Source organism: Magallana gigas, chromosome 3 (genome assembly GCF_963853765.1).
Source record: "Magallana gigas chromosome 3, xbMagGiga1.1, whole genome shotgun sequence".
In the NCBI taxonomy this organism is placed as follows: Eukaryota; Metazoa; Mollusca; class Bivalvia; order Ostreida; family Ostreidae; genus Magallana; species Magallana gigas.
The window spans coordinates 32,257,804-32,281,852 of record NC_088855.1 but is presented as its reverse complement, the minus strand read 5'-3'; the positions used below and the strand labels follow the sequence as shown (position 1 = coordinate 32,281,852).

The following is a 24,049-nucleotide window of genomic DNA, read 5'->3' as shown; positions in this document are numbered from 1 at the left end:
TTGTCAATCCGTCTGTTGTTCATACGCCAGTTATTTGCAAATGATATTCGGCATGGTTTGATGATGTTGTACACAACGGGAAATCGTCTGCTGCAAATTAAATTTGCGCCCGTCTTCGTTCAAAAAGATCGTCCCTGGGTGGACTCGAACCACCAACCTTTCGGTTAACAGCCGAACGCGCTAACCGATTGCGCCACAGAGACAGGTGTCAGAATAATCATCAAGTAAAAAGTTTTACTATCGAAAAATTAGATCATTTGGACATCGCAGGTGAGCGTTGACAGGAAGGGCGAACATCACATTTCATGTTTTGGTTTCTTTCAGCTTAGCAAAGAGTAGTAATTAAAGCAGAGTTCAGGTTGTGTGTTGTTTAGTTATGTTTAGTCTTCAAAACATGTCGATATCGTTAACCAGTTCTTTTAGAAGTATATTCATTTTTTTTTAATGAATAATCGCAACAAGTTTGGATAAATGTATGTAAGTATCACTTTGTTTACGACCACTTTGAAATAACAACGATATTAGAAATTTTTCAAAGAATCGAGTAGAAGTAAATCAGAAAATCATAACAATGCATGTTTTTATTTTTACAAACCCTAATTCTATCATTCTCTTCTTAAAGTATGGGTTTGTTAAGCTGTAGACGTTCCCGTAAAACACATTGAAGCAATGTTCCCAAATGCTACAATAGGACCCACTATTGATGTAAATCAGTCAAATTTCATTCAAAGTGGAACTACCTACTTCTTAAGAACACTGAATCTCAGTATGGTCTATCCTTAGTTTGGTTTTCAGAGAAAAACAAGAAATGGAAACGACACTAATCTTGGTTATTGCACTTTGGTTCACGGCAAACACACGTTGCCTACTGATATATTCCCAAAACTTCTCCTAATTTGTCCATCCTAACGATGCCTTAATTATCTTCCAACGGAGCCGTACTCCTTTCTTGAACCCTTTAAAACATGTAATATGCATGAAGTCAGGATGGCCGAGCGGTCTAAGGCGCTGCGTTCAGGTCGCAGTCTGGTTCTCCAGGCGTGGGTTCGAATCCCACTTCTGACAATGACTTTTATGCATATTGAACGATTTTTCAAACGTTAACAAATCATGGCAAACCCCAATATCAAAACACGAACGAAATCATGCATGGACTTGTACCTGTTTCGTAAAATAATACAACGTCCAAATTCACGAATAATGCTGTCTATCAACTCTCCGACATGTACACAACAGATAAGTTAAACCTTTTGGCACACCATCAGCTCATTTGCTAAATTTGCAAATATCCATGTCAATTTAAGAAAACAAGTACAACAACAGCAACGACAAAATCAAAATTATAATGAAATTTTGGCAAAAAGGTGAGAGGAGGATGTTTCTCTTGACCATTTGTGAATCCATCTGTTGTTCATACGCCAGTTATTTGCAAAAGACATTCGGCATGGTTTGATGATGTAATACACAACGGGAAATCATCTGCTGCAAATTAAATTTGCGCCCGTCTTCGTTCAAAAAGATCGTCCCTGGGTGGGCTCGAACCACCAACCTTTCGGTTAACAGCCGAACGCGCTAACCGATTGCGCCACAGAGACAGGTGTCAGAATAATCATCAAGTAAAAAGTTTTACTATCGGAAAATTAGATCATTTGGACATCGCAGGTGAGCGTTGACAGGAAGGGCGAACAACACATTTCATGTTTTGGTTTCTTTCAGCTTAGCAAAGAGTAGTAATTAAAGCAGATTTCAGGTTGTGTGTTGTTGTGTTATGTTTAGTCTTCAAAACTTGTTGATATGGTTATCCATTTCTATTAGTAGTATATTCATTTTCCTTCATAAATAATCGCAACAAGTTTGGATAAATGTATGTAAGTATCACTTTGTTTACGACCACTTGAAAATAATAACGATATTAGACATTTTTCAAGGAATCGAGTAGAAGTAAATCAGAAATTCATAACAATGCATGTTTTTATTTTTACAAACCCTAATTCTATCATTCTCTTCTTAAAGTTGGGGTTTGTTAAACTGTAGACGTTCCCATAAAACACATTGAAGAAATGTTCTTAATTGCTACAATAGGACCCAATATTGATGTAAATCAGTCAAATTACATTCAAAGTGGAACTTCCTACTTCTTAAGAACACTGAATCTCAGTATGGTCTATCCTTAGTTTGGTTTTCAGAGAAAAACAAGAAATGGAAACGACACTAATCTTGGTTATTGCACTTTGGTTCACGACAAAAAGACACGTTGCCTAGTGATATATTCCCAAAACTTCTAATTTGTCCATCCTAAGAAGTCTTAATTATCTTCCAACAGAGCCTTACTCCTTTTTTGGCCCCTATAAAACATGTAATATGCATGAAGTCAGGATGGCCGAGCGGTCTAAGGCGCTGCGTTCAGGTCGCAGTCTGGTTCTCCAGGCGTGGGTTCGAATCCCACTTCTGACAATGGCTTTTATGCATTTTGAACGATTTTTCAAACGTTAAATAATCATGGCAAACCCCAATATCAAAACACGAACAAAATCACGAATGGACTTGTACTTGTTTCGTAAAATAATACAACGTCCAAATTCACGAATAATGCTGTCTATCAACTCTCCGACATGTACACAACAGATAAGTTAAACCTTTTGGCACCCTATTAGGTCATTTGCTAAATTTGCAAATATCCATGTCAATTTAAGAAAACAAGTACAACAACAGCAACGACAAAATCAAAGTTATAATGAAATTTTGACAAACGGTGAGAGGAGGATGTTTCTCTTGACCATTTGTGAATCCGTCTGTTGTTCATACGCCAGTTATTTGCAAATGACATTCGGCATGGTTTGATGATGTTATACACAACGAGAAATCATCTGCTGCAAATTAAATTTTCGCCCGTCTTCGTTCAAAAAGATCGTCCCTGGGTGGACTCGAACCACCAACCTTTCGGTTAACAGCCGAACGCGCTAACCGATTGCGCCACAGAGACAGGTGTCAGAATAATCATCAAGTAAAAAGTTTTACTATCGAAAAGTGAGATCATTTGGACATCGCAGGTGGGCGTTGACAGGAAGGGCGAACATCACATTTCATGTTTTGGTTTCTTTCAGCTTAGCAACGAGTAGTAATTAAAGCAGAGTTCAGGTTGTGTGTTGTTGTGTTATGTTTAGTCTTCAAAACTTGTTGATATCGTTAACCAGTTCTTTTAGTAGTCTAAAGTATATTCAATTTTTTTAATAAATAATCGCAACAAGTTTGGATAAATGTATGTAAGTATCACTTTGTTTACGACCACTTTGAAATAACAACGATATTAGAAATTTTTCAAGGAATCGAGTAGAAGTAAATCAGAAAATCATAACAATGCATGTTTTTATTTTTACAAACCCTAATTCTATCATTCTCTTCTTAAAGTTGGGGTTTGTTAAGCTGTAGACGTTCCCATAAAACACATTGAAGCAATGTTCCCAAATGCTACAATAGGACCCAATATTGATGTAAATCAGTCAAATTACATTCAAAGTGGAACTACCTACTTCTTAAGAACACTGAATCTCAGTATGGTCTATCCTTAGTTTGGTTTTCAGAGAAAAACAAGAAATGGAAACGACACTAATCTTGGTTATTGCACTTTGGTTCACGACAAACACACGTTGCCTACTGATATATTCCCAAAACTTCTCCTAATTTGTCCATCCTAACGATGCCTTAATTATCTTCCAACGGAGCCGTACTCCTTTCTTGAACCCTTTAAAACATGTAATATGCATGAAGTCAGGATGGCCGAGCGGTCTAAGGCGCTGCGTTCAGGTCGCAGTCTGGTTCTCCAGGCGTGGGTTCGAATCCCACTTCTGACAATGACTTTTATGCATATTGAACGATTTTTCAAACGTTAACAAATCATGGCAAACCCCAATATCAAAACACGAACGAAATCATGCATGGACTTGTACCTGTTTCGTAAAATAATACAACGTCCAAATTCACGAATAATGCTGTCTATCAACTCTCCGACATGTACACAACAGATAAGTTAAACCTTTTGGCTCACTATCAGCTCATTTGCTAAATTTGCAAATATCCATGTCAATTTAAGAAAACAAGTACAACAACAGCAACGACAAAATCAAAGTTATAATGAAATTTTGACAAACGGTGAGAGGAGGATGTTTCTCTTGACCATTTGTGAATCCGTCTGTTGTTCATACGCCAGTTATATGCAAATGACATTCGGCATGGTTTGATGATGTTATACACAACGGGAAATCATCTGCTGCAAATTAAATTTGCGCCCGTCTTCGTTCAAAAAGATCGTCCCTGGGTGGACTCGAACCACCAACCTTTCGGTTAACAGCCGAACGCGCTAACCGATTGCGCCACAGAGACAGGTGTCAGAATAATCATCAAGTAAAAAGTTTTACTATCGAAAAATTAGATCATTTGGACATCGCAGGTGAGCGTTGACAGGAAGGGCGAACATCACATTTCATGTTTTGGTTTCTTTCAGCTTAGCAACGAGTAGTAATTAAAGCAGAGTTCAGGTTGTGTGTTGTTGTGTTATGTTTAGTCTTCAAAACTTGTTGATATCGTTAACCAGTTCTATTAGTAGTATATTCATTTTTTCTTTATTAATAATCGCAACAAGTTTGGATAAATGTATGTAAGTATCACTTTGTTTACGAACACTTTGAAATAACAACGATATTAGAAATTTTTCAAGGAATCGAGTAGAAGTAAATCAGAAAATCATAACAATGCATGTTTTTATTTTTACAAACCCTAATTCTATCATTCTGTTCTTAAAGTTGGGGTTTGTTAAGCAGTATACGTTCCCATAAAACACATTGAAGCAATGTTCCCAAATGCTACAATAGGACCCAATATTGATGTAAATCAGTCAAATTACATTCAAAGTGGAACTACCTACTTCTTAAGAGCACTGAATCTCAGTATGGTCTATCCTTAGTTTGGTTTTCAGAGAAAAACAAGAAATGGAAACGACACTAATCTTGGTTATTGCACTTTGGTTCACGGCAAACACACGTTGCCTACTGATATATTCCCAAAACTTCTCCTAATTTGTCCATCCTAACGATGCCTTAATTATCTTCCAACGGAGCCGTACTCCTTTCTTGAACCCTTTAAAACATGTAATATGCATGAAGTCAGGATGGCCGAGCGGTCTAAGGCGCTGCGTTCAGGTCGCAGTCTGGTTCTCCAGGCGTGGGTTCGAATCCCACTTCTGACAATGACTTTTATGCATATTGAACGATTTTTCAAACGTTAACAAATCATGGCAAACCCCAATATCAAAACACGAACGAAATCATGCATGGACTTGTACCTGTTTCGTAAAATAATACAACGTCCAAATTCACGAATAATGCTGTCTATCAACTCTCCGACATGTACACAACAGATAAGTTAAACCTTTTGGCACACCATCAGCTCATTTGCTAAATTTGCAAATATCCATGTCAATTTAAGAAAACAAGTACAACAACAGCAACGACAAAATCAAAGTTATAATGAAATTTTGACAAACGGTGAGAGGAGGATGTTTCTCTTGACCATTTGTGAATCCGTCTGTTGTTCATACGCCAGTTATTTGCAAATGACATTCGGCATGGTTTGATGATGTTATACACAACAGGAAATCATCTGCTGCAAATTATAGGACTGCGAACGATAGCATTGTCTAGCCGCCTAACTAAAAGTCATTTTTTAAAAGATGTCTAATTAAAATTAATTTTTTATAATAATGTCAAGATTTGTGTATATTTTCATTAAATATAAATGATTTGGTAAAACAAAGAGAGACAACTTTGTATTTTGGGTTAAAATAGCTCATTTCATAATAGAAAATAACGGAAAACGGAAATGTTTTTTAAAACATCTTTCCCCCCCCCCCCTCCCCCCCCCCCCCCGTGAAACAAAAATTCCTTTTTAGGGGTTTTAATTATTGTTATTTAGTATATTTTTACCAAAGGGTTTCTTGTTTCACGGGGGGGAACGTATGTCTACAGACCGAAATACATTCCAAAAAAAGAGTTTTGCTTTGTAAATTTTCGAAAACTAATTAACAGATATGAATTAAAATGAAATTTTATTTTAATATATATCGTAAATATGTTATTATTCAGTTTTTATGCACATATTGGCCGCTAAATAAAATTTTCCTCACTCATAGAGACCGATTTCAATGAAATTTTTTAGACCCCGCGTTAGCAAAACTTTTGTTTAAAAGTAAATAATTTGAATACACATTTTATTATGATATAAATTGATTAGGATTTGATTATACTTTTTAGTAGAAAACTTAATTTCTGAATATCTGACAGAAATTCCGAAATATTTGGATGTAAAATGTAGGCGGGAAACGGGCGTTAGCGTTCGCAGTTCTTTGCGCCCGTCTTCGTTCAAAAAGATCGTCCCTGGGTGGACTCGAACCACCAACCTTTCGGTTAACAGCCGAACGCGCTTTTTTTTTTTTTTTTTTTATCTTTTATTGATCAACTTTCAATTATCACAATCATCACATTAATTATCACAATCACAGTCTACATATCAATACTTTATCATAAAATATTTTAAAAAATAAACAATAGTACACCTTCTGTTTCCTTTAAAAGTGGATTTTTCTTCAAAAACTTTTTTGAAAACATTTTTCTGTTGTCTTGTTCTATACACATGTAATGATAGTTGTAATAAATATAATGTCTGAGTAAATATTTGCAAAACCTTTTCAAATCCATTTTTGATTATTTTGCAACAATATTTGTCTTCTTCTATAAATAGTAAATCTACATATTGATATGAAAAAATTCACAAAAAATGTATTAACATTTTTCATAACATTAGGAAATGCCGTCATCAAAATTTCATCAATATCTAAAACATTGTATACACTATTCTCACAGTCTTTCAATAGCGATTCTAAATGATATATTATAAAATCTTTCTTAAATTCCTGCACTTCTTCACATTTTACAAACATATGAAATAAATCTTCGCGTTCTGTTTTACATAATGGACATTTGTTTGAATCTGTTTTACCGATCTTGAACAGTTTTTCATATGTAAAAATACCATTATGAAAAATCTTAAAATCAAGTTCTACAACATCTGGAGGTCTACCAACTCCTCTTAATATAACCCATCTGTTATCAAGTATAGACTCATTATCTATTTGCAATTTTCCTTTCCAGTATTCGTTTGATATTGGAGGGTTAAACAGCTTTTGTATCAACATTTTGTAAAAAATCTTTACTGTACATGAGTAAAACACATATTTGTTATTTTCTACACAAATCGAAAAATTTGGAATCAATGCTTCTTTCACATGAGCAAAATTTTGAACAATATTTTTCCACTCTTCTGGTATAACTGATAATAATTTTGCATAATCATCTTTGATATGTTTTACCTTAATTTCTGAATCATATTCATGTATCAGTTCTACTATACAAGACACAGGCAAAAATCCTGGTATTACTTCATATGAAATGTCTCTGATATGTGTAATACCTGCTTTTATGAAATATACCCATACTAATGTTTTGTTCTGATTAACAATTTTAGGATTGAAAAACAAGCAGTAATTAAATACATCGTTTCTATTTTCATTGTAATCAACATAATTTTTCACAGCATACCATGCACTAAACATTTCAACATAAAAAGAAGGCAGACATTGCAAATCCTTTTTGTTCAACTGTAGAAGAAATACTTCAACACCACCTTTCAAATCACAGATTTTTGATAAAAAATAGCTAAAAGTGTGTTTCCATACTAGTTCTTTTGTAGGACACAAATACTTGGCTAAAAACTTAAGTCGATACGACAGCATTTTCAAATAAATATCATCAATTTTTAAACCACCATTTTTATGTTCGCCAACAATTGTTTTATATGACACTAAATGTGTACCATAATTCCATAAAAAATCAGTACATTCTTTTTGAATTGTATCTCTAGCCCAAAATGGGATAGAAATCACAGACAAGGAATACCATAATTTGGACATCAACAATGTATTTATAACACTAGCTCTTCCATGTATTGTCAACTGTCTTTTTCTCCACAGATTAAGAATTTGTTTTATATTTTGTACTTTGTTTCTCCAATTTAAATTTTCACACTCTTCTTTGTTTCTACCAAAATAAACTCCAAGGATTTTCATAACATTTGTTTCAGTGACATTAATTAATTTTCTTTCATCTTCCAATAATCTTCCTGAACCTATACACATAATTTCAGACTTCTGAACATTTATTTTGGCACCAGAGGCTCTTCCATACAATTCAAAAATCTTAAATATCTCAAAAATTGACCTTTTATCACAAACCGATAATGTCGTATCATCTGCATGTTGAAAAACCAATGCAGTTTTATCAGACAATGGAATATCTATACCTTTAATATAACCATTACATTTGATTGCACAACTTAAAGGTTCTGAGCATAATACATACAATAAAGCAGATATTGGGCAACCTTGCCTTACCGAGTTTTTGATTGGAAAATATTTTGTAAGATGACCATTACTTTTAACACTGCTATAAATACCTGTATAAAATATTTTTACCCATTTTCTAAAATAATCTCCAAAACCAAATACTTTCAACACCTGTAACATATACTCATGACTAACTCTATCAAAAGCTTTTTCTTGATCAATTTTAACAATATAACCTTCCATTTCATCTATTTCAGACATCTCTATAATATCTCTTATACTTACTAACGTGTCTGCAATATCTTTTCCAATAATGCAACATGTCTGACTATCAGAAATTATGTTTGGTAAAACATTCTTCAGTCTATTTGACATAATTCTTGCAATGATTTTGTAATCAACATTCAAGAGACTAATAGGTCTCCAGTTTTTTAACAATCTTTTATCACCTTTCTTTTTGTATAGTAATGTAATTACACCCATTTTCATAGAATGTGACAATGTTTCTTTTTCTTCTATTTCTAAAAAAAAGTTTGTACAATACATTTTTCAACTGTGGCAAAAACTTTCTATAAAATTCAATAGTCAATCCATCAGGACCAGGGCTTTTATTGCTGGCCATTTCTTTTAAAGCTTGCTCTATTTCATTAACATCTATATTTTTATCACACATTTCAACATCACTTTCATTAAGTTTTTTATCGACTAATGACAACAACTGATTTTTACTTTCACATTCTACAGTTACACATGAATACAAATTGGATTAAAAATTGTATTGCATATCTAAAATAGAATCAATTTTTCTTAACTTCACCGTTTTCATCTAACAATTCCTTTACTGTGTTTGACTCTTGTCTGCTTTTCTCTAAATTCAAAAAATATTTCGTACACTTATCTGATTCATTCGCCCACTGGGCCTTAGACCTTAGTATGGCACCTGTACATTTTTCATTTTCATATTCACATAGATCAGTTTTAAGTTTTTCATATTTTTCAATGTCGATACAATTACCATCAGCAATACTTTGTGATAATCTTTGCAAATTGTTTTGAATTCTGTAATACTCCTTATTTCTTTCTTTAGCTCTATTTTTACTATATATTTGTGACAGTTTTTTAATTTTATACTTCAAATTATCCCACCAAACTAATATTGATTGTTCAAATAATATACATTTATTTTCTTTTTCAATAAGTTCTTGGACTTTGTTAACATACATTTCATCGTATAATAACAAATTGTTATGGATCCAAACACCTGGACCTCTTTCACATACTTCTGTGTTAAAATTCATTACAATCATAGAGTGATCACTCATTGTTGTTTCCACATAAAATATGTTTCTCACATAAACACAAAGAATTTTTGCAATCAAAATAAAATCAATTCTACTTTGTACAAGCATCCCTTCTCTAATAACTTTCCTAGAAAAAACCTTTTTTCTTTCATTTCTTTGTCTCCATATATCAACCACATCATGCTCAGTCATCATATCTGTCAATGCTTTGTAACTCTGGTCATACTTATGTACTGTTTTACCACATCTATCTATCTCAGCAAGAGTATTATTAAAGTCTCCCATAATGATTAACTCTGTTGAACGTGGCATAACATTTGTAATATTTTTTAAAAACATTACCCTTTCTCTAACATCATTAGGCGCATATACATTTATAATATCATATTTGTTGTCATTTTCCTTGTATTTGACATGCAAAAATCTACTATCAAATCCATTTACAATTTCAATATTTGATTTAATATCATTTCTAATTAAAAATGCTACTCCTTTGGATGAAACATTTACACTATTATGATAAATAACACCATTCCACAAATGTTTATAATTATCAATAAAATCATCTTTCCAGTGAGTTTCTTGCAATGCTACAATATCATATTTTCTTTCGTTAAATAAACTAAACACCATTTTCATTTTATCAATGTTCACCAAACCGTTACAGTTCCACGAGGTTATGAAAACCATTGCTAAAATGAAAAATGTAATTATTCGCTCCATTTTATTTGTTCTTTTTCGACTTGGTTTTGCTTTTATCTTTCGTTTTCTTTCTCTTCTTTTTTCCGGTTATCATCACTTCTGTATCGGGTTCTGATTCCGAACTTTCTTTATCTCTGTCACTTGTACGCATTTCACTATCAATGATTTCTAAATTTTTATTTTCCGTTACTTTTTCTTCGGTCGGAATTTCATTTTGAGTTTGGTTTTCTTTTTCTTCCGTTTTCTCCTGATCTAATTTCACTGGGGCCTGTGTTCCTAAAACATCCACTGGTGTTTCCGTTTCCCCTTCAATTGCCTCTTCGTCCTTGTGTACTTCGTCATCGTTCTCTATATTCACCTCTTCAGAGTTCTCTTCCCATTCATTATTTTCATCGTCACCCGATTCGTTTTCACCCTGTTCACTCATGCGACACGAACAATTGTGTTCCCATTCACCGCAATCATCACATCTTACAGACTTGCATGTTTTTGTATAGTGACCCTGGCCCTTGCATTTAAAACAAACAAATTTTGGACACGCTCTAAAAAGATGATCACTTGCGTAACACAAAGAACACACTTTTAACTGGCCATTATGAATACATCTGTAATACTCTTTCTGAAATTTCATAGTATAGGGCAGTGAGGTCATGTTTTCAGGAAGTTTAATTTTTGCGTACCGAGTGCCGTCTGCTATTGTTGTTCCAGGATAGAATCTCCTATTGATTGGGGATAAAAGTTCAACCCCCATAGTAGGTATGGACGATCAAAGAGCGATAACTCTAGATTTTTTACCTAAATTTGTTTCCAAAATGGCGTTGTATTTTTACTATCGGGTGGTCTCGGATTACGTCCTTGTACGCTGTGTCAATTGCAAAAGTAGTTCCATTATTTCTTAAGATAGATACCCAACATGTTGGCGCATTTCTATATCAAAAAGAAATCGTTGATGGCTGACTTTTAGCGGGAAAAAAATTCTTCCGAAAGTTTTGAAAGAAGCGTAAAAATATAAATAACGAATATACAGCAAAATGTTATGTTTATTAATGTTATTATAAATGTTTTTTATCGAAAATAATTATTTTTTAAAAATTACAACCGTGTATTAAGGATATACGAGGCAATTAAAATGCCCTATATTTCTGTCGCGCGGAGTTACGTGCCCTTTGTTTTGGTTTGGCGTAGCTAACAGTCTACACGTGGAAATCAAATGCAGTAAATCACAGTAAGTTTATTGATGTTTTAATGCACCTTTTGTAACGTTTATCGTATTAACGTATTATTAAGATTCAAATTCTTGTATTTCACCTTAAAGCATCAGCAGATAATGACTTCCAGACGGAGAAACCTCAGCCCTAGTTCGAATTCTCTCAGCAGTTTTTTGACTAGCAGAGAAACGCATGGAACTGTAGAAAGTCGAGTAAGTTTTATGCAACTGATGATATCATTATGCGATTTTGATGAATATAACATGAATGAAAGCAATATGAAAGTTTTACTTGGACGACTCGTCCTTGGCAAAGATGAAAAAGCTAGGCATATCCTCAGTCTCATTGAAAACTATTTCATGTCCATGGCATTTGACCGACCAACCGTAGTAGGAATATACATGCACATAGAGTCTAAACTGGAATCTATCAGACAAATGCGAGAATCTATTAACACCAGGGAAACTCTCAAAGACCTAGAGAAGCAATATGCTTATGCATTCATGTAAATTGAACCATTATGAGTATCACAACTTTTGAAAAACTGTTACCACTTTTAGATATAAAAGACCTCTCTGAATTTGACATACTGTTAACAAATAAACTGGCATTAGATTTATTTGATTATGCAAAATCAAAAGGCATTAAGGAACAGAAAATGTGCAACTGGTTCCAGCAAATAGTTTCCATCCCTATTAATATGAGAAATTTAGTTACAAATTTGCATCGTTTGAAGAAAAGTACACAGAAAAAGAGGGGCCTTGTAAAGGAAACTTTTCTACAAGAACCATTTAAATATCCAACCCGGAATGAAAGTTCTATATGTACAAACAAAAGTAGATCCTCTGATTCTACCTTGGCTACATCTATAGCTGCAGACCTTCACAAAATGCAACAAAAAAAGGATGCTGAAATATCATCTTTAAAGAGAAAGTTATTGGATCAAAGAGATGAACAAAAGAAAACCCTGAAGAAACTACGGAAAGAGCACGAACAAGAAAAAACCAAAATAAAAGGTCAAAGCAGCAAGTTAAGATTAACAACCAAAACCTCAAAACAGAGAGAAAAAATATCTAAAATTTATTTTCAGAGAGAGAAAAACAAGGTTATTAAGATGCGCAAGCAATTTTTTGATGTACAGAAAGTTTCTGGTAATTATGTTAAAAAGTTACAAACAATGAAGCAAGAAAATCAGAGTTTGAAAAATGAAAATGAGACCTTGAAAATGAAGATAGATGAGTTAAATGAACAAGTGTGTGAAAGAGAGTCAACAGTAGGTAAACTTTAATCAGAATTACATCAGTTGGAGACAAGTTGTTAGTACCTTGAGACCTTATTACATGATAATGAAAGCGTTGCTGGGTTCGATAGTGATAGCAATTCTTATATACCTGCATATAGACAAGCAGTAATGAAATTAACTAGTCTTAATGTGGCAACAAGTAAAGTAAATGATGTAATTAACACCTCCTTGAAATTAGTGGGTAAAAGTTTAGAAAATTGTCCCTCTCGCAAAACTGTAGATGCAATAGTTAGTGAAAAAATAGCTGTCAGTAGTGCTCAGGTAGGGCAAAAGTTGAAGGGGGAAAAAAATACAACTTTGTACTCTGATGAAACTAACAAATTTGGCAAAACATATAACACATTTTTGATATCAGATGAAGACAAGAATGTGTATTGTTTAGGCTTAAGAGATATGTGTAACAAATCATCTCATACTACTTTAGAGACATTCAAAGAAATATTATCTGATATATCAGAGGTTTGCAAGGAGAACATTGATAACACTATTGGTGATAAAATATTGTGTAACCTTCAGAATTGTATGTCTGACAGGGCCAAAACAAACATTGCCTTTACTGATTTGTTAGTAGATTATAGAAAAGAAATTATGCCACAGATTTTGAAATCATGGGATGATTTAGATTTTGAACAGCAAGATGCTTGTTGTAGAGTGAACAATTTTTTTTGTGGTTTACACGTGCTTGTAAACTTTGCAGAGTCCTCATCATTTGTTCTTAAGAATTATGAATCTATGTGTGAAAAAATAGACAGTTCAGAGTCATTTAAAGATTTTTATTCTTTAGACTTTGAAGAAAATGATGATGTCAATATTTCAAAACTAGATGGACATGTTATTACTTTCTTAAGATTTTGTGCCAAATGTTTTGGTAAAGGTGTCGATGAAAGAAATGGTTGTTATGCAGATTTTTGTACTTATTGTAGAGATAAAAAGGAGAGGAACTCCTTCATTTCTTTTAGAGGTAATAGATTTGATGTTATTTTCCTTATGGCAGAATTTGCATTTTTTCATAAGAATCATGTATTAGACTTTTTAGACAATGTCCATGGTGCAACCAACTTTGTGCAAAAAGCAACTTTACAGTTATGCAAGTCTAATGTTGTCATAGCTGAGTGTAAAGTTCTTGGTTTGATTTCTTAATTAATAACTGCTCCTTTGTGGCGAGTTATTGAAAGGAATAAGCATGTTTTGGATATGAATAATTATTATGAGTTGTTGCTTGATTTTTTGAAAGAACAAGGACAGTGTGCTTTTGATTTTATAAATGCAGATAAATATCCATTTGAAGAAGAACTAATTGTAAAAGACAAATTTTATGATTGTTTATGTATACAAGATGAAAAAATTGATGTTATAGCTGTGCAGGTTGCACAAAATTTGTTCACCTCATATTACAAGATACTAAATGCTGCAATGAAAGAGCAGCTACCAGGAGGAGCCTTCTATACATTAAATTCAGAAAAAATCACAGAAACATCATCGGTTATTCCCCATAACAAGCTTCCAGAGAGAGCCTTCGGAATGTTGGATTTCCTGATTAGAAATCGACCAAATGCAACAACGCTGACAAATGAAGCGTTTATTTTATTTGCTTTTAATAAGACTTGTGACTGGCTGGAGGAATTACCTTTAGATGAGAAAAACCACTTGTTGAATATTTCAAAAACACACGGAAAACAAATAAGAGAAAAATTTAAAGAAAGATATAGAGAAATCGAAAGACAAAGACTGGAGGCACTGAAGAAAAAGCAAGAAGATCTAGTAAAAAGGAAGGAGAGATTGTATAAAAAAGGGAAAAACAAACATCTGAGATAATTTATTATGGATTGTGGCAGAACAACACAACAATGGAACAGATGCTCCAGTCAATTCCAAAGGTATCCGAGAAAAGAAAAGCTCTTGTTGCACAACTACGTTTCCGTCAAACTGTTTTGAAACAAGTTGTGAAAGACAAATCCATATTTAATGCGACTTCCAAAGGTAAACATCTCTCCATTGAACAGCTAACTATGAATGTGCGGAAGCTTATAAATGATGCTACAACTATGGAAAAAGAGCCCAAACACGCACCCCTCCATTTCTCGTAGGAAAAAAAGTGAAGCACACTTTTAATGAAGGGATGTTTACTGGTAGAGTAATAAGCACTGTCCCAGGATTTCATGATTTTTTTAACATTATTTATGACCATGACCTAGATGAACATGGCAAAGTTACAGAGGCAACTGCAATATATACATACAAGTTGATGAATAACTATAAAGCAAACAAACTTGAAATAATTCCAGAGGTGGTGAGTGGAATTAGCAAGCATGAATCTGAGTTCCCAGTTGATGAAACAAGGAGTTTCATTTCTTTTTTATTTTTTATTGTTATCCCCTATCTAACAGTACAGATAGTACATTACCCCTCAATTTGATTTTAAATTGGTTTATCATTTCTTTTTACTAAATTATTTTTATGAAATTACTAACAATGCTTCTACAATTTAATCAATATAATTATGAGACATATAAGATTTAGTTTTAATATATCATACTTAATATATTTTATCAGTTTACTTTCAAACTTTATTAGTATGTGTATTGTAGAATTAAAACATAAACATTTACTTGGTTTATTTTAATAGCAAATTATATTCTTATTTACAAAGATTGAAAAAAAAATTGATGTTTAAAGCTTGGGGAGTGAAAAGAAGGTTTGCTAATTCATTTCATTGATTGTTTTTGCAGATATCCTGTGCTTTGTGAAAGTGTTTGGTGGCCCTGTGAACTTTGCAAATGGTCGAAGTAAAACAAAATTGGTGTTAAATAAAATTTTGGAACCATATTTTATGTGTTTGTATTTTTTTTGAAATGGTAACAGTTTTTCCAAAACAAACATAGAAACGTTCAATATTGAATTTGCTGTATTTTCCTTATTTGTGAAGCAAATCTGGAAAATAAAACTGTTTTGTAAATGCCATAACTAGGACTTTAAGGTAGTGCAAGCAGTTTTTCTAGAATATGTGTGAAAAAATATCGTCTTCCATACCTACCCATAGATCGCAAAGACATTTCAATTTCGGCATCTTCAATATAAGCAGGCAGGTGCATGAAACTAACGACGATCGAACTAGGTACTACTTCATGACATTCGAATGTGTTTTGACCTATTTTTATCCCCTCTAAGAGGTACTGTAAAGGGGCTCTCCCTTCTAACGTAATTTCATAAAAATTCCCCGATTTCGGAACACATGCAAGCAAACTACCAACACCACAGTTATCATGGATAAATTCGATTACTTCTTCTGGTTTCACCGATGAATTATCTTTCACATTCACAAATAAAGTGTTTTCTTTACGATATTTCCTGTTCACAAACAAATTCTGTGATCCGCCAAGATGGCGACCACTAGACGTGGCTGCCATCCCCGCTTGAAACGTTATTTACACTTTGTAATAATTCACAACTATATATACAGTACAAGTAAAATAAACACAATTATTAACATAAAGTTTGTCTATAGAAGACACAGTTCAGTGGTTCACTTATGATAGTAAACACGCTCGGTTGTATTCGATCAGCCAAAATATACGTGCTCACCTTGCCATTCGCAAACCGGAAGTCATACTCCTTTCTTGAACCCTTTAAAACATGTAATATGCATGAAGTCAGGATGGCCGAGCGGTCTAAGGCGCTGCGTTCAGGTCGCAGTCTGGTTCTCCAGTCGTGGGTTCGAATCCCACTTCTGACAATGACTTTTATGCATATTGAACGATTTTTCAAACGTTAACAAATCATGGTGTCAAACCCCAATATCAAAATACGAACGAAATCATGTATGGACTTGTACCTGTTTCGTAAAATAATACAACGTCCAAATTCACGAATAATGCTGTCTATCAACTCTCCGACATGTACACAACAGATAAGTTAAACCTTTTGGCTCACCATCAGCTCATTTGCTAAATTTGCAAATATCCATGTCAATTTAAGAAAACAAGTACAACAACAGCAACGACAAAATCAAAGTTATAATGAAATTTTGACAAACGGTGAGAGGAGGATGTTTCTCTTGACCATTTGTGAATCCGTCTGTTGTTCATACGCCAGTTATTTGCAAATGACATTCGGCATGGTTTGATGATGTTATACACAACGGGAAATCATCTGCTGCAAATTAAATTTGCGCCCGTCTTCGTTCAAAAAGATCGTCCCTGGGTGGACTCGAACCACCAACCTTTCGGTTAACAGCCGAACGCGCTAACCGATTGCGCCACAGAGACAGGTGTCAGAATAATCATCAAGTAAAAAGTTTTACTATCGAAAAATTAGATCATTTGGACATCGCAGGTGAGCGTTGACAGGAAGGGCGAACATCACATTTCATGTTTTGGTTTCTTTCAGCTTAGCAACGAGTAGTAATTAAAGGAGAGTTCAAGTTGTGTGCTGTTTAGTTATGTTTAGTCTTCAAAACTTGTTGATATCGTTAACCAGTTCTATTAGTAGTATATTCATTTTTTCTTTATTAATAATCGCAACAAGTTTGGATAAATGTATGTAAGTATCACTTTGTTTACGACCACTTTGAAATAACAACGATATTAGAAATTTTTCAAGGAATCGAGTAGAAGTAAATCAGAAAATCATAACAATGCATGTTTTTATTTTTACAAACCCTAATTCTATCATTCTGTTCTTAAAGTTGGGGTTTGTTAAGCTGTAGACGTTCCCATAAAACACATTGAAGCAATGTTCCCAAATGCTACAATAGGACCGAATATTGATGTAAATCAGTCAAATTACATTCAAAGTGGAACTACCTACTTCTTAAGAACACTGAATCTCAGTATGGTCTATCCTTAGTTTGGTTTTCAGAGAAAAACAAGAAATGGAAACGATACTAATCTTGGTTATTGCACTTTGGTTCACGGCAAACACACGTTGCCTAGTGATATATTCCCAAAACTTCTCCTAATTTGTCCATCCTAACGATGCCTTAATTATCTTCCAACGGAGCCGTACTCCTTTCTTGAACCCTTTAAAACTTGTAATATGCATGAAGTCAGGATGGCCGAGCGGTCTTAGGCGCTGCGTTCAGGTCGCAGTCTGGTTCTCCAGGCGTGGGTTCGAATCCCACTTCTGACAATGACTTTTATGCATATTGAACGATTTTTCAAACGTTAACAAATCATGGCAAACCCCAATATCAAAACACGAACGAAATCACGCATGGACTTGTACCTGTTTCGTAAAATAATACAACGTCCAAATTCACGAATAATGCTGTCTATCAACTCTCCGACATGTACACAACAGATAAGTTAAACCTTTTGGCTCACCATCAGCTCATTTGCTAAATTTGCAAATATCCATGTCAATTTAAGAAAACAAGTACAACAACAGCAACGACAAAATCAAAGTTATAATGAAATTTTGACAAACGGTGAGAGGAGGATGTTTCTCTTGACCATTTGTGAATCCGTCTGTTGTTCATTCGCCAGTTATTTGCAAATGACATTCGGCATGGTTTGATGATGTTATACACAACGGGAAATTGTCTGCTGCAAATTAAATTTGCGCCCGTCTTCGTTCAAAAAGATCGTCCCTGGGTGGACTCGAACCACCAACCTTTCGGTTAACAGCCGAACGCGCTAACCGATTGCGCCACAGAGACAGGTGTCAGAATAATCATCAAGTAAAAAGTTTTACTATCGAAAAATTAGATCATTTGGACATCGCAGGTGAGCGTTGACAGGAAGGGCGAACATCACATTTCATGTTTTGGTTTCTTTCAGCTTAGCAACGAGTAGTAATTAAAGGAGAGTTCAAGTTGTGTGCTGTTTAGTTATGTTTAGTCTTCAAAACTTGTTGATATCGTTAACCAGTTCTATTAGTAGTATATTCATTTTTACTTTATTAATAATCGCAACAAGTTTGGATAAATGTATGTAAGTATCACTTTGTTTACGACCACTTTGAAATAACAACGATATTAGAAATTTTTCAAGGAATCAAGTAGATGTAAATCAGAAAATCATAACAATGCATGTTTTTATTTTTACAAACCCTAATTCTATCATTCTGTTCTTAAAGTTGGGGTTTGTTAAGCTGTAGACGTTCCCATAAAACACATTGAAGCAATGTTCCCAAATGCTACAATAGGACCCAATATTGATGTAAATCAGTCAAATTACATTCAAAGTGGAAGTACTTTCTTTTTAAGAGCATTGAATCTCAGTATTGTTTATCTTTAGTTTTGGTATCCAGAGGAAACAAGAAATTAAGACGATCGTTGTTATTGCACTTTGATTCACGACAAACACACGTTGCCTAGTGATATATTCCCAAAACTTCTCCTAATTTGTCCATCCTAACGATGCCTTATAATTACCGGTATCTTCCAACGGAGCCGTACTCCTTTCTTGAACCCTTTAAAACATGTAATATGCATGAAGTCAGGATGGCCGAGCGGTCTAAGGCGCTGCGTTCAGGTCGCAGTCTGGTTCTCCAGGCGTGGGTTCGAATCCCACTTCTGACAATGACTTTTATGCATTTTGAACGATTTTTCAAACGTTAACAAATCATGGCAAACCCCAATATCAAAACACGAACGAAATCACGCATGGACTTGTACTTGTTTCGTAAAATAATACAACGTCCAAATTCACGATTAATGCTGTCTATCAACTCTCCGACATGTACACAACAGATAAGTTAAACCTTTTGGCACACCATCAGCTCATTTGCTAAATTTGCAAATATCCATGTCAATTTAAGAAAACAAGTACAACAACAGCAACGACAAAATCAAAGTTATAATGAAATTTTGATAAACGTTGAGAGGAGGATGTTTCTCTTGACCATTTGTGAATCCGTCTGTTGTTCATACGCCAGTTATTTGCAAAAGACATTCGGCATGGTTTGATGATGTAATACACAGCGGGAAATCATCTGCTGCAAATTAAATTTGCGCCCGTCTTCGTTCAAAAAGATCGTCCCTGGGTGGGCTCGAACCACCAACCTTTCGGTTAACAGCCGAACGCGCTAACCGATTGCGCCACAGAGACAGGTGTCAGAATAATCATCAAGTAAAAAGTTTTACTATCGAAAAATTAGATCATTTGGACATCGCAGGTGAGCGTTGACAGGAAGGGCGAACATCACATTTCATGTTTTCTTTCAGTTTAGCAACGAGTAGTAATTAAAGCAGAGTTCAGGTTGTGTGTTGTTTAGTTATGTTTAGTCTTCAAAACTTGTTGATATCGTTAACCAGTTCTATTAGTAGTATATTCATTTTCTTTTATAAATAATCACAACAAGTTTGGATAAATGTATGTAAGTATCACTTTGTTTACGAACACTTGGAAATAACAACGATATTAGAAATTTTTCAAGGAATCGAGTAGAAGTAAATCAGAAAATCATAACAATGCATGTTTTTATTTTTACAAACCCTAATTCTATCATTCTGTTCTTAAAGTTGGGGTTTGTTAAGCTGTAGACGTTCCCATAAAACACATTGAAGCAATGTTCCCAAATGCTACAATAGGACCGAATATTGATGTAAATCAGTCAAATTACATTCAAAGTGGAAGTACTTTCTTTTTAAGAGCATTGAATCTCAGTATTGTTTATCTTTAGTTTTGGTATCCAGAGGAAACAAGAAATTAAGACGATCGTTGTTATTGCACTTTGATTCACGACAAACACACGTTGCTTTATGCTGTATTCCAAAAACTTTCGTTTTTTAGTCCATCCTTACGACTTTTTTTTTCTTCTTCCAATGGAACCGTACTCTCAAAAACATTTAATATGCATGAAGTCAGGATGGCCGAGCGGTCTAAGGCGCTGCGTTCAGGTCGCAGTCTGGTTCTCCAGGCGTGGGTTCGAATCCCACTTCTGACAATAATTTTTATCCATTTTGAACGATTTTTTAAAGCGAAAACATATCATGGCAAATGACAATATCGGAAACGAATGGAATAATAAAGCATCCGAATTTCGCGAGCATGTTTTTTATACCAACTTTTCAACATGTACACGCAATATAAATTAAATCGTGTCACATATCATTTGCTTAATTTGGAAATGTTAATTTTTGAAGAAACGTTTAACAAGAAACAAAAATATATTTAAAAATACATGTATAATGAAATTTTGATAAAATAATACAGCATCCGAAATTCGCGATCATGTTCTGCAAGTACATCGCATACCCTCAATGCATATAATTAATCATCTAAAGTCTGTCACATGTTTTTGCTTTCTCACTTTTTGGTGATTTTTAATAAAAATACACATACCTGTGAAAAAAATACAGTTGAAATCGATGAAATGGAATATATCCAAGATAACTTCATTGAACAATTATCATTTTTCACTCATAAAAGTTCACTCGAACGAAAACAAATTTGGCAAAATGCAAAAAAGGCGGGAAAAGGTTGTCTTTACAATGTCATGTTTCTAAATTGTGGGCACTTGAACCAAAATGAATATTATGTAAACACATCACATACATATTTGTACTAAGAAACAAAGAATTATAGTAAAATGATGGTGTTCATTTTAGGGGGCCATTTTAGGCCCATATCATATATAGTCCTTTCTTACGGAGATTTATGATGGGAATTGTTTACATCTTTTCTCCATTCGGAAGTACTCGGAATACCTCGCGCAATTTTTCAACGTTATCACCCAGGCTTATTAATGGCTGATGCAATGCAAAACTCCCGTAGACTTTTTATTTTGGGATGTGTATTGAAACCTGAAGCGGTGGATCGAGGGGGCGTTTCAAAACAGATAGTGTGGACATTTTCATATAAGTGGATGAACATAGTTTAGGCACGAAGGTATTGAGTACAAAGGTACACAAAATACGAGACACAAACATCAACTTTTCCTTCGTTAATTGTTATAAATATTTGATTTAACTAGGAACAGTAAACAACGAAACCAACAACATTTTGAACAAAGTTGGACAAATGATCTCGGCAGATGTTTCTTTTGACAGTGTTTGATTCAGTTTGTTGTTCATACGCGGACAATTAGTATGTGGTACTGGCAATCATCTAGTTTGGTTTTAACAATGGGTTTTTCATATATTGATATCATCTTTTTAAACAGTTCATCAATAATTTCAAAGGGTTAATCATCGAGAGGAACTTTTTTTTTCAGCTTTTATAGAGTATGATCGATTTTTTTCCTGTCCGAAATACACTTGTACCCGAATTACGCACATTTAACACGTACCCTTCAAGCGAAATAATATTAATTAAAATTATAAAACTCGTCTTGAACAGTAAATAAGTGAAAGATAAGTGAAATTGATGATTTAAATACAAAAAATTAACTACCTGTGTGTCACCTTCATAAAAGGAATTTTCGTGATCTGATATAAACATCTTTTTTTAATTCTTAGTTTATCAAATGTATTTTTTTATTATAATAATTGATTAAAGTGATGGGGGAAATTGTAATGACGAAAAAAAAAATATATGTCAGAAGTGGGATTCGAACCCACGCCTGGAGAACCAGACTGCGACCTGAACGCAGCGCCTTAGACCGCTCGGCCATCCTGACTTGATATCTACCCTGCATTTAATTTTGACTAAGTTGCCACCTTCAGACTGTTTAATATGCATGTCCTTATGATCTTATATCAATAACCTTGTTAACCTGATATAAAATACATGATACACCTCGAAATAAGTAAATACGTATTTATCAAAACAGGAGTTATTTTTTAACGCTTACTCTGATTTTCGTTATTGTTTAATTCCATGCATTATATATTACATTTATACTCGATACAAGTTAAAAATCGAGGACTTATGTAGATGTACATGTAAATCAGAAATGAGTACATTGATCAGTATACATGCATAAACTAAAAGGTACATCAATATTGATTTATTTATCTCTATGGTCGCTGGAAAGAAAGACAAATTAATGTACTACATAACATGTATATATTATATATGCGTATAGTCGATAAATCTATGTTAGTTGTATTATGCATGCATCATCTCATTTGATTAATTTAATTTTTATTGATCATCTTCATGAATAAAATTGGTAGATCGGAACCTATTCCGTGTGTCCATATATATCCATATGATTCATTTTTGAAAAAAAAAAGCATTCTCTGGTGTAAAAAAAAAGCTGTGTTGGTTTATCTCATTTAAGTTTGTTTGAATTCTTTTTTGAGGACAATCCTTTGCGGTGTTTTTGATGTAGCTCAGCCAATCAGTATTGAACAACACCGTTCACGGTACAAACATGTGCTTGTTATTTACACCCAATCGACAGTCATCGATTAATAATATATGATAAAAATATTAATTTTTGAGTATTTGTTTGCTTTAAACTGTTCACTCATCCATCTTCTAAGTAAACCCGTGATAAACAAAGCGCAACATCTCCCAAAGCGTTCGGAACTATTTTTTACGCGTAAGCAGAAGACAGTAAACAGTCGGATTTATCAACAAAGAATTTCCATTCAAAAATACACCGGCAAGAGGCGGTTTGGTGTGTATCATCCTTCGTGCTTAATAAACAAAGCACGTTAAACTACCGGGAAATATTTATCAAATCATGAAGATTTCGGCACAGGAGTTACAACACAGTCTCCAAGGAGAAAATATTTCTTCGGAAATGGAATTTTTAGTTGGAAAATTACAGAACAACTATATAGGACGATGTAAACAACGCATGCGGTCTTCGCCGTACTGTGTAGTGAAACACTGGAAGGCTCACTCATTGATCAACGATTCATCGTTTCTTTCATCGTCATCATCGTCTCATCACATAGTACCAAAGTGTTCAAAATGTCTCTCAAGGAACTGTGGCTGTTCTATAGCAAGGGAATCAACTACAGCAGCGGCAGCCACACAAAGTGCAATAACTGACTCGGTGACTTTACTCAGGCAACTTCTCAGGAAACAGACTCTTATTCAGGAAGCCGTCCATCGCCTACAGACGAGGACATCGCACAGCGATGAGTTCCAGTTTGATTACGATGTGGAGGACAATTCGTTAGGCCGACCCTCTGCCGCTTATACTAGCTATGAAAGTGAAAGTGAATCTGACGTTGATAACTAAT

General features: G+C 34.1%; 1 protein-coding gene, 1 long non-coding RNA gene and 15 other non-coding genes across 17 annotated transcripts; 8 read left to right on the top strand and 9 right to left on the bottom strand.

The window, feature by feature from the left end:
• Positions 1–129: 129 nt before the first annotated feature.
• On the bottom strand, positions 130–203 carry Trnan-guu (transfer RNA asparagine (anticodon GUU)). Its single transcript has one exon. It is a non-coding gene; the product is annotated as a tRNA-Asn (tRNA).
• Positions 204–981: 778 nt separating this feature from the next.
• Positions 982–1,065, top strand: Trnal-cag (transfer RNA leucine (anticodon CAG)). The gene has a single exon. It is a non-coding gene; the product is annotated as a tRNA-Leu (tRNA).
• A 456-nt stretch (positions 1,066–1,521) lies between these two features.
• Trnan-guu (transfer RNA asparagine (anticodon GUU)) lies at positions 1,522–1,595 on the bottom strand. The gene has a single exon. It is a non-coding gene; the product is annotated as a tRNA-Asn (tRNA).
• Positions 1,596–2,370: 775 nt separating this feature from the next.
• On the top strand, positions 2,371–2,454 carry Trnal-cag (transfer RNA leucine (anticodon CAG)). The gene has a single exon. It is a non-coding gene; the product is annotated as a tRNA-Leu (tRNA).
• A 455-nt stretch (positions 2,455–2,909) lies between these two features.
• Trnan-guu (transfer RNA asparagine (anticodon GUU)) lies at positions 2,910–2,983 on the bottom strand. Its single transcript has one exon. It is a non-coding gene; the product is annotated as a tRNA-Asn (tRNA).
• A 784-nt stretch (positions 2,984–3,767) lies between these two features.
• Positions 3,768–3,851, top strand: Trnal-cag (transfer RNA leucine (anticodon CAG)). Its single transcript has one exon. It is a non-coding gene; the product is annotated as a tRNA-Leu (tRNA).
• A 455-nt stretch (positions 3,852–4,306) lies between these two features.
• Trnan-guu (transfer RNA asparagine (anticodon GUU)) lies at positions 4,307–4,380 on the bottom strand. The gene has a single exon. It is a non-coding gene; the product is annotated as a tRNA-Asn (tRNA).
• Positions 4,381–5,158: 778 nt separating this feature from the next.
• Trnal-cag (transfer RNA leucine (anticodon CAG)) lies at positions 5,159–5,242 on the top strand. Its single transcript has one exon. It is a non-coding gene; the product is annotated as a tRNA-Leu (tRNA).
• Positions 5,243–10,477: 5,235 nt separating this feature from the next.
• Positions 10,478–10,882, bottom strand: LOC136273440 (uncharacterized). Its single transcript, XM_066077854.1, has one exon. The coding sequence runs from the start codon at positions 10,880–10,882 to the stop codon at positions 10,478–10,480; it is 405 nt and encodes a 134-aa protein (XP_065933926.1).
• A 708-nt stretch (positions 10,883–11,590) lies between these two features.
• Positions 11,591–15,792, top strand: LOC117686931 (uncharacterized). Its single transcript, XR_004600012.2, has 3 exons — positions 11,591–11,680; positions 11,771–11,875; positions 15,696–15,792. It is a non-coding gene; the product is annotated as an uncharacterized lncRNA (long non-coding RNA).
• A 1,365-nt stretch (positions 15,793–17,157) lies between these two features.
• On the bottom strand, positions 17,158–17,231 carry Trnan-guu (transfer RNA asparagine (anticodon GUU)). The gene has a single exon. It is a non-coding gene; the product is annotated as a tRNA-Asn (tRNA).
• Positions 17,232–18,009: 778 nt separating this feature from the next.
• Trnal-cag (transfer RNA leucine (anticodon CAG)) lies at positions 18,010–18,093 on the top strand. Its single transcript has one exon. It is a non-coding gene; the product is annotated as a tRNA-Leu (tRNA).
• A 455-nt stretch (positions 18,094–18,548) lies between these two features.
• Trnan-guu (transfer RNA asparagine (anticodon GUU)) lies at positions 18,549–18,622 on the bottom strand. The gene has a single exon. It is a non-coding gene; the product is annotated as a tRNA-Asn (tRNA).
• Positions 18,623–19,402: 780 nt separating this feature from the next.
• Trnal-cag (transfer RNA leucine (anticodon CAG)) lies at positions 19,403–19,486 on the top strand. Its single transcript has one exon. It is a non-coding gene; the product is annotated as a tRNA-Leu (tRNA).
• A 455-nt stretch (positions 19,487–19,941) lies between these two features.
• On the bottom strand, positions 19,942–20,015 carry Trnan-guu (transfer RNA asparagine (anticodon GUU)). The gene has a single exon. It is a non-coding gene; the product is annotated as a tRNA-Asn (tRNA).
• A 754-nt stretch (positions 20,016–20,769) lies between these two features.
• Positions 20,770–20,853, top strand: Trnal-cag (transfer RNA leucine (anticodon CAG)). The gene has a single exon. It is a non-coding gene; the product is annotated as a tRNA-Leu (tRNA).
• A 1,590-nt stretch (positions 20,854–22,443) lies between these two features.
• Positions 22,444–22,527, bottom strand: Trnal-cag (transfer RNA leucine (anticodon CAG)). Its single transcript has one exon. It is a non-coding gene; the product is annotated as a tRNA-Leu (tRNA).
• Positions 22,528–24,049: the final 1,522 nt, after the last annotated feature.

What these genes read in the sequence shown, in the direction of transcription:
- LOC136273440 (XM_066077854.1), bottom strand. Translation starts at nt 10,882, where the DNA reads ATGAGTGAACAGGGTGAAAACGAATCGGGTGACGATGAAAATAATGAA.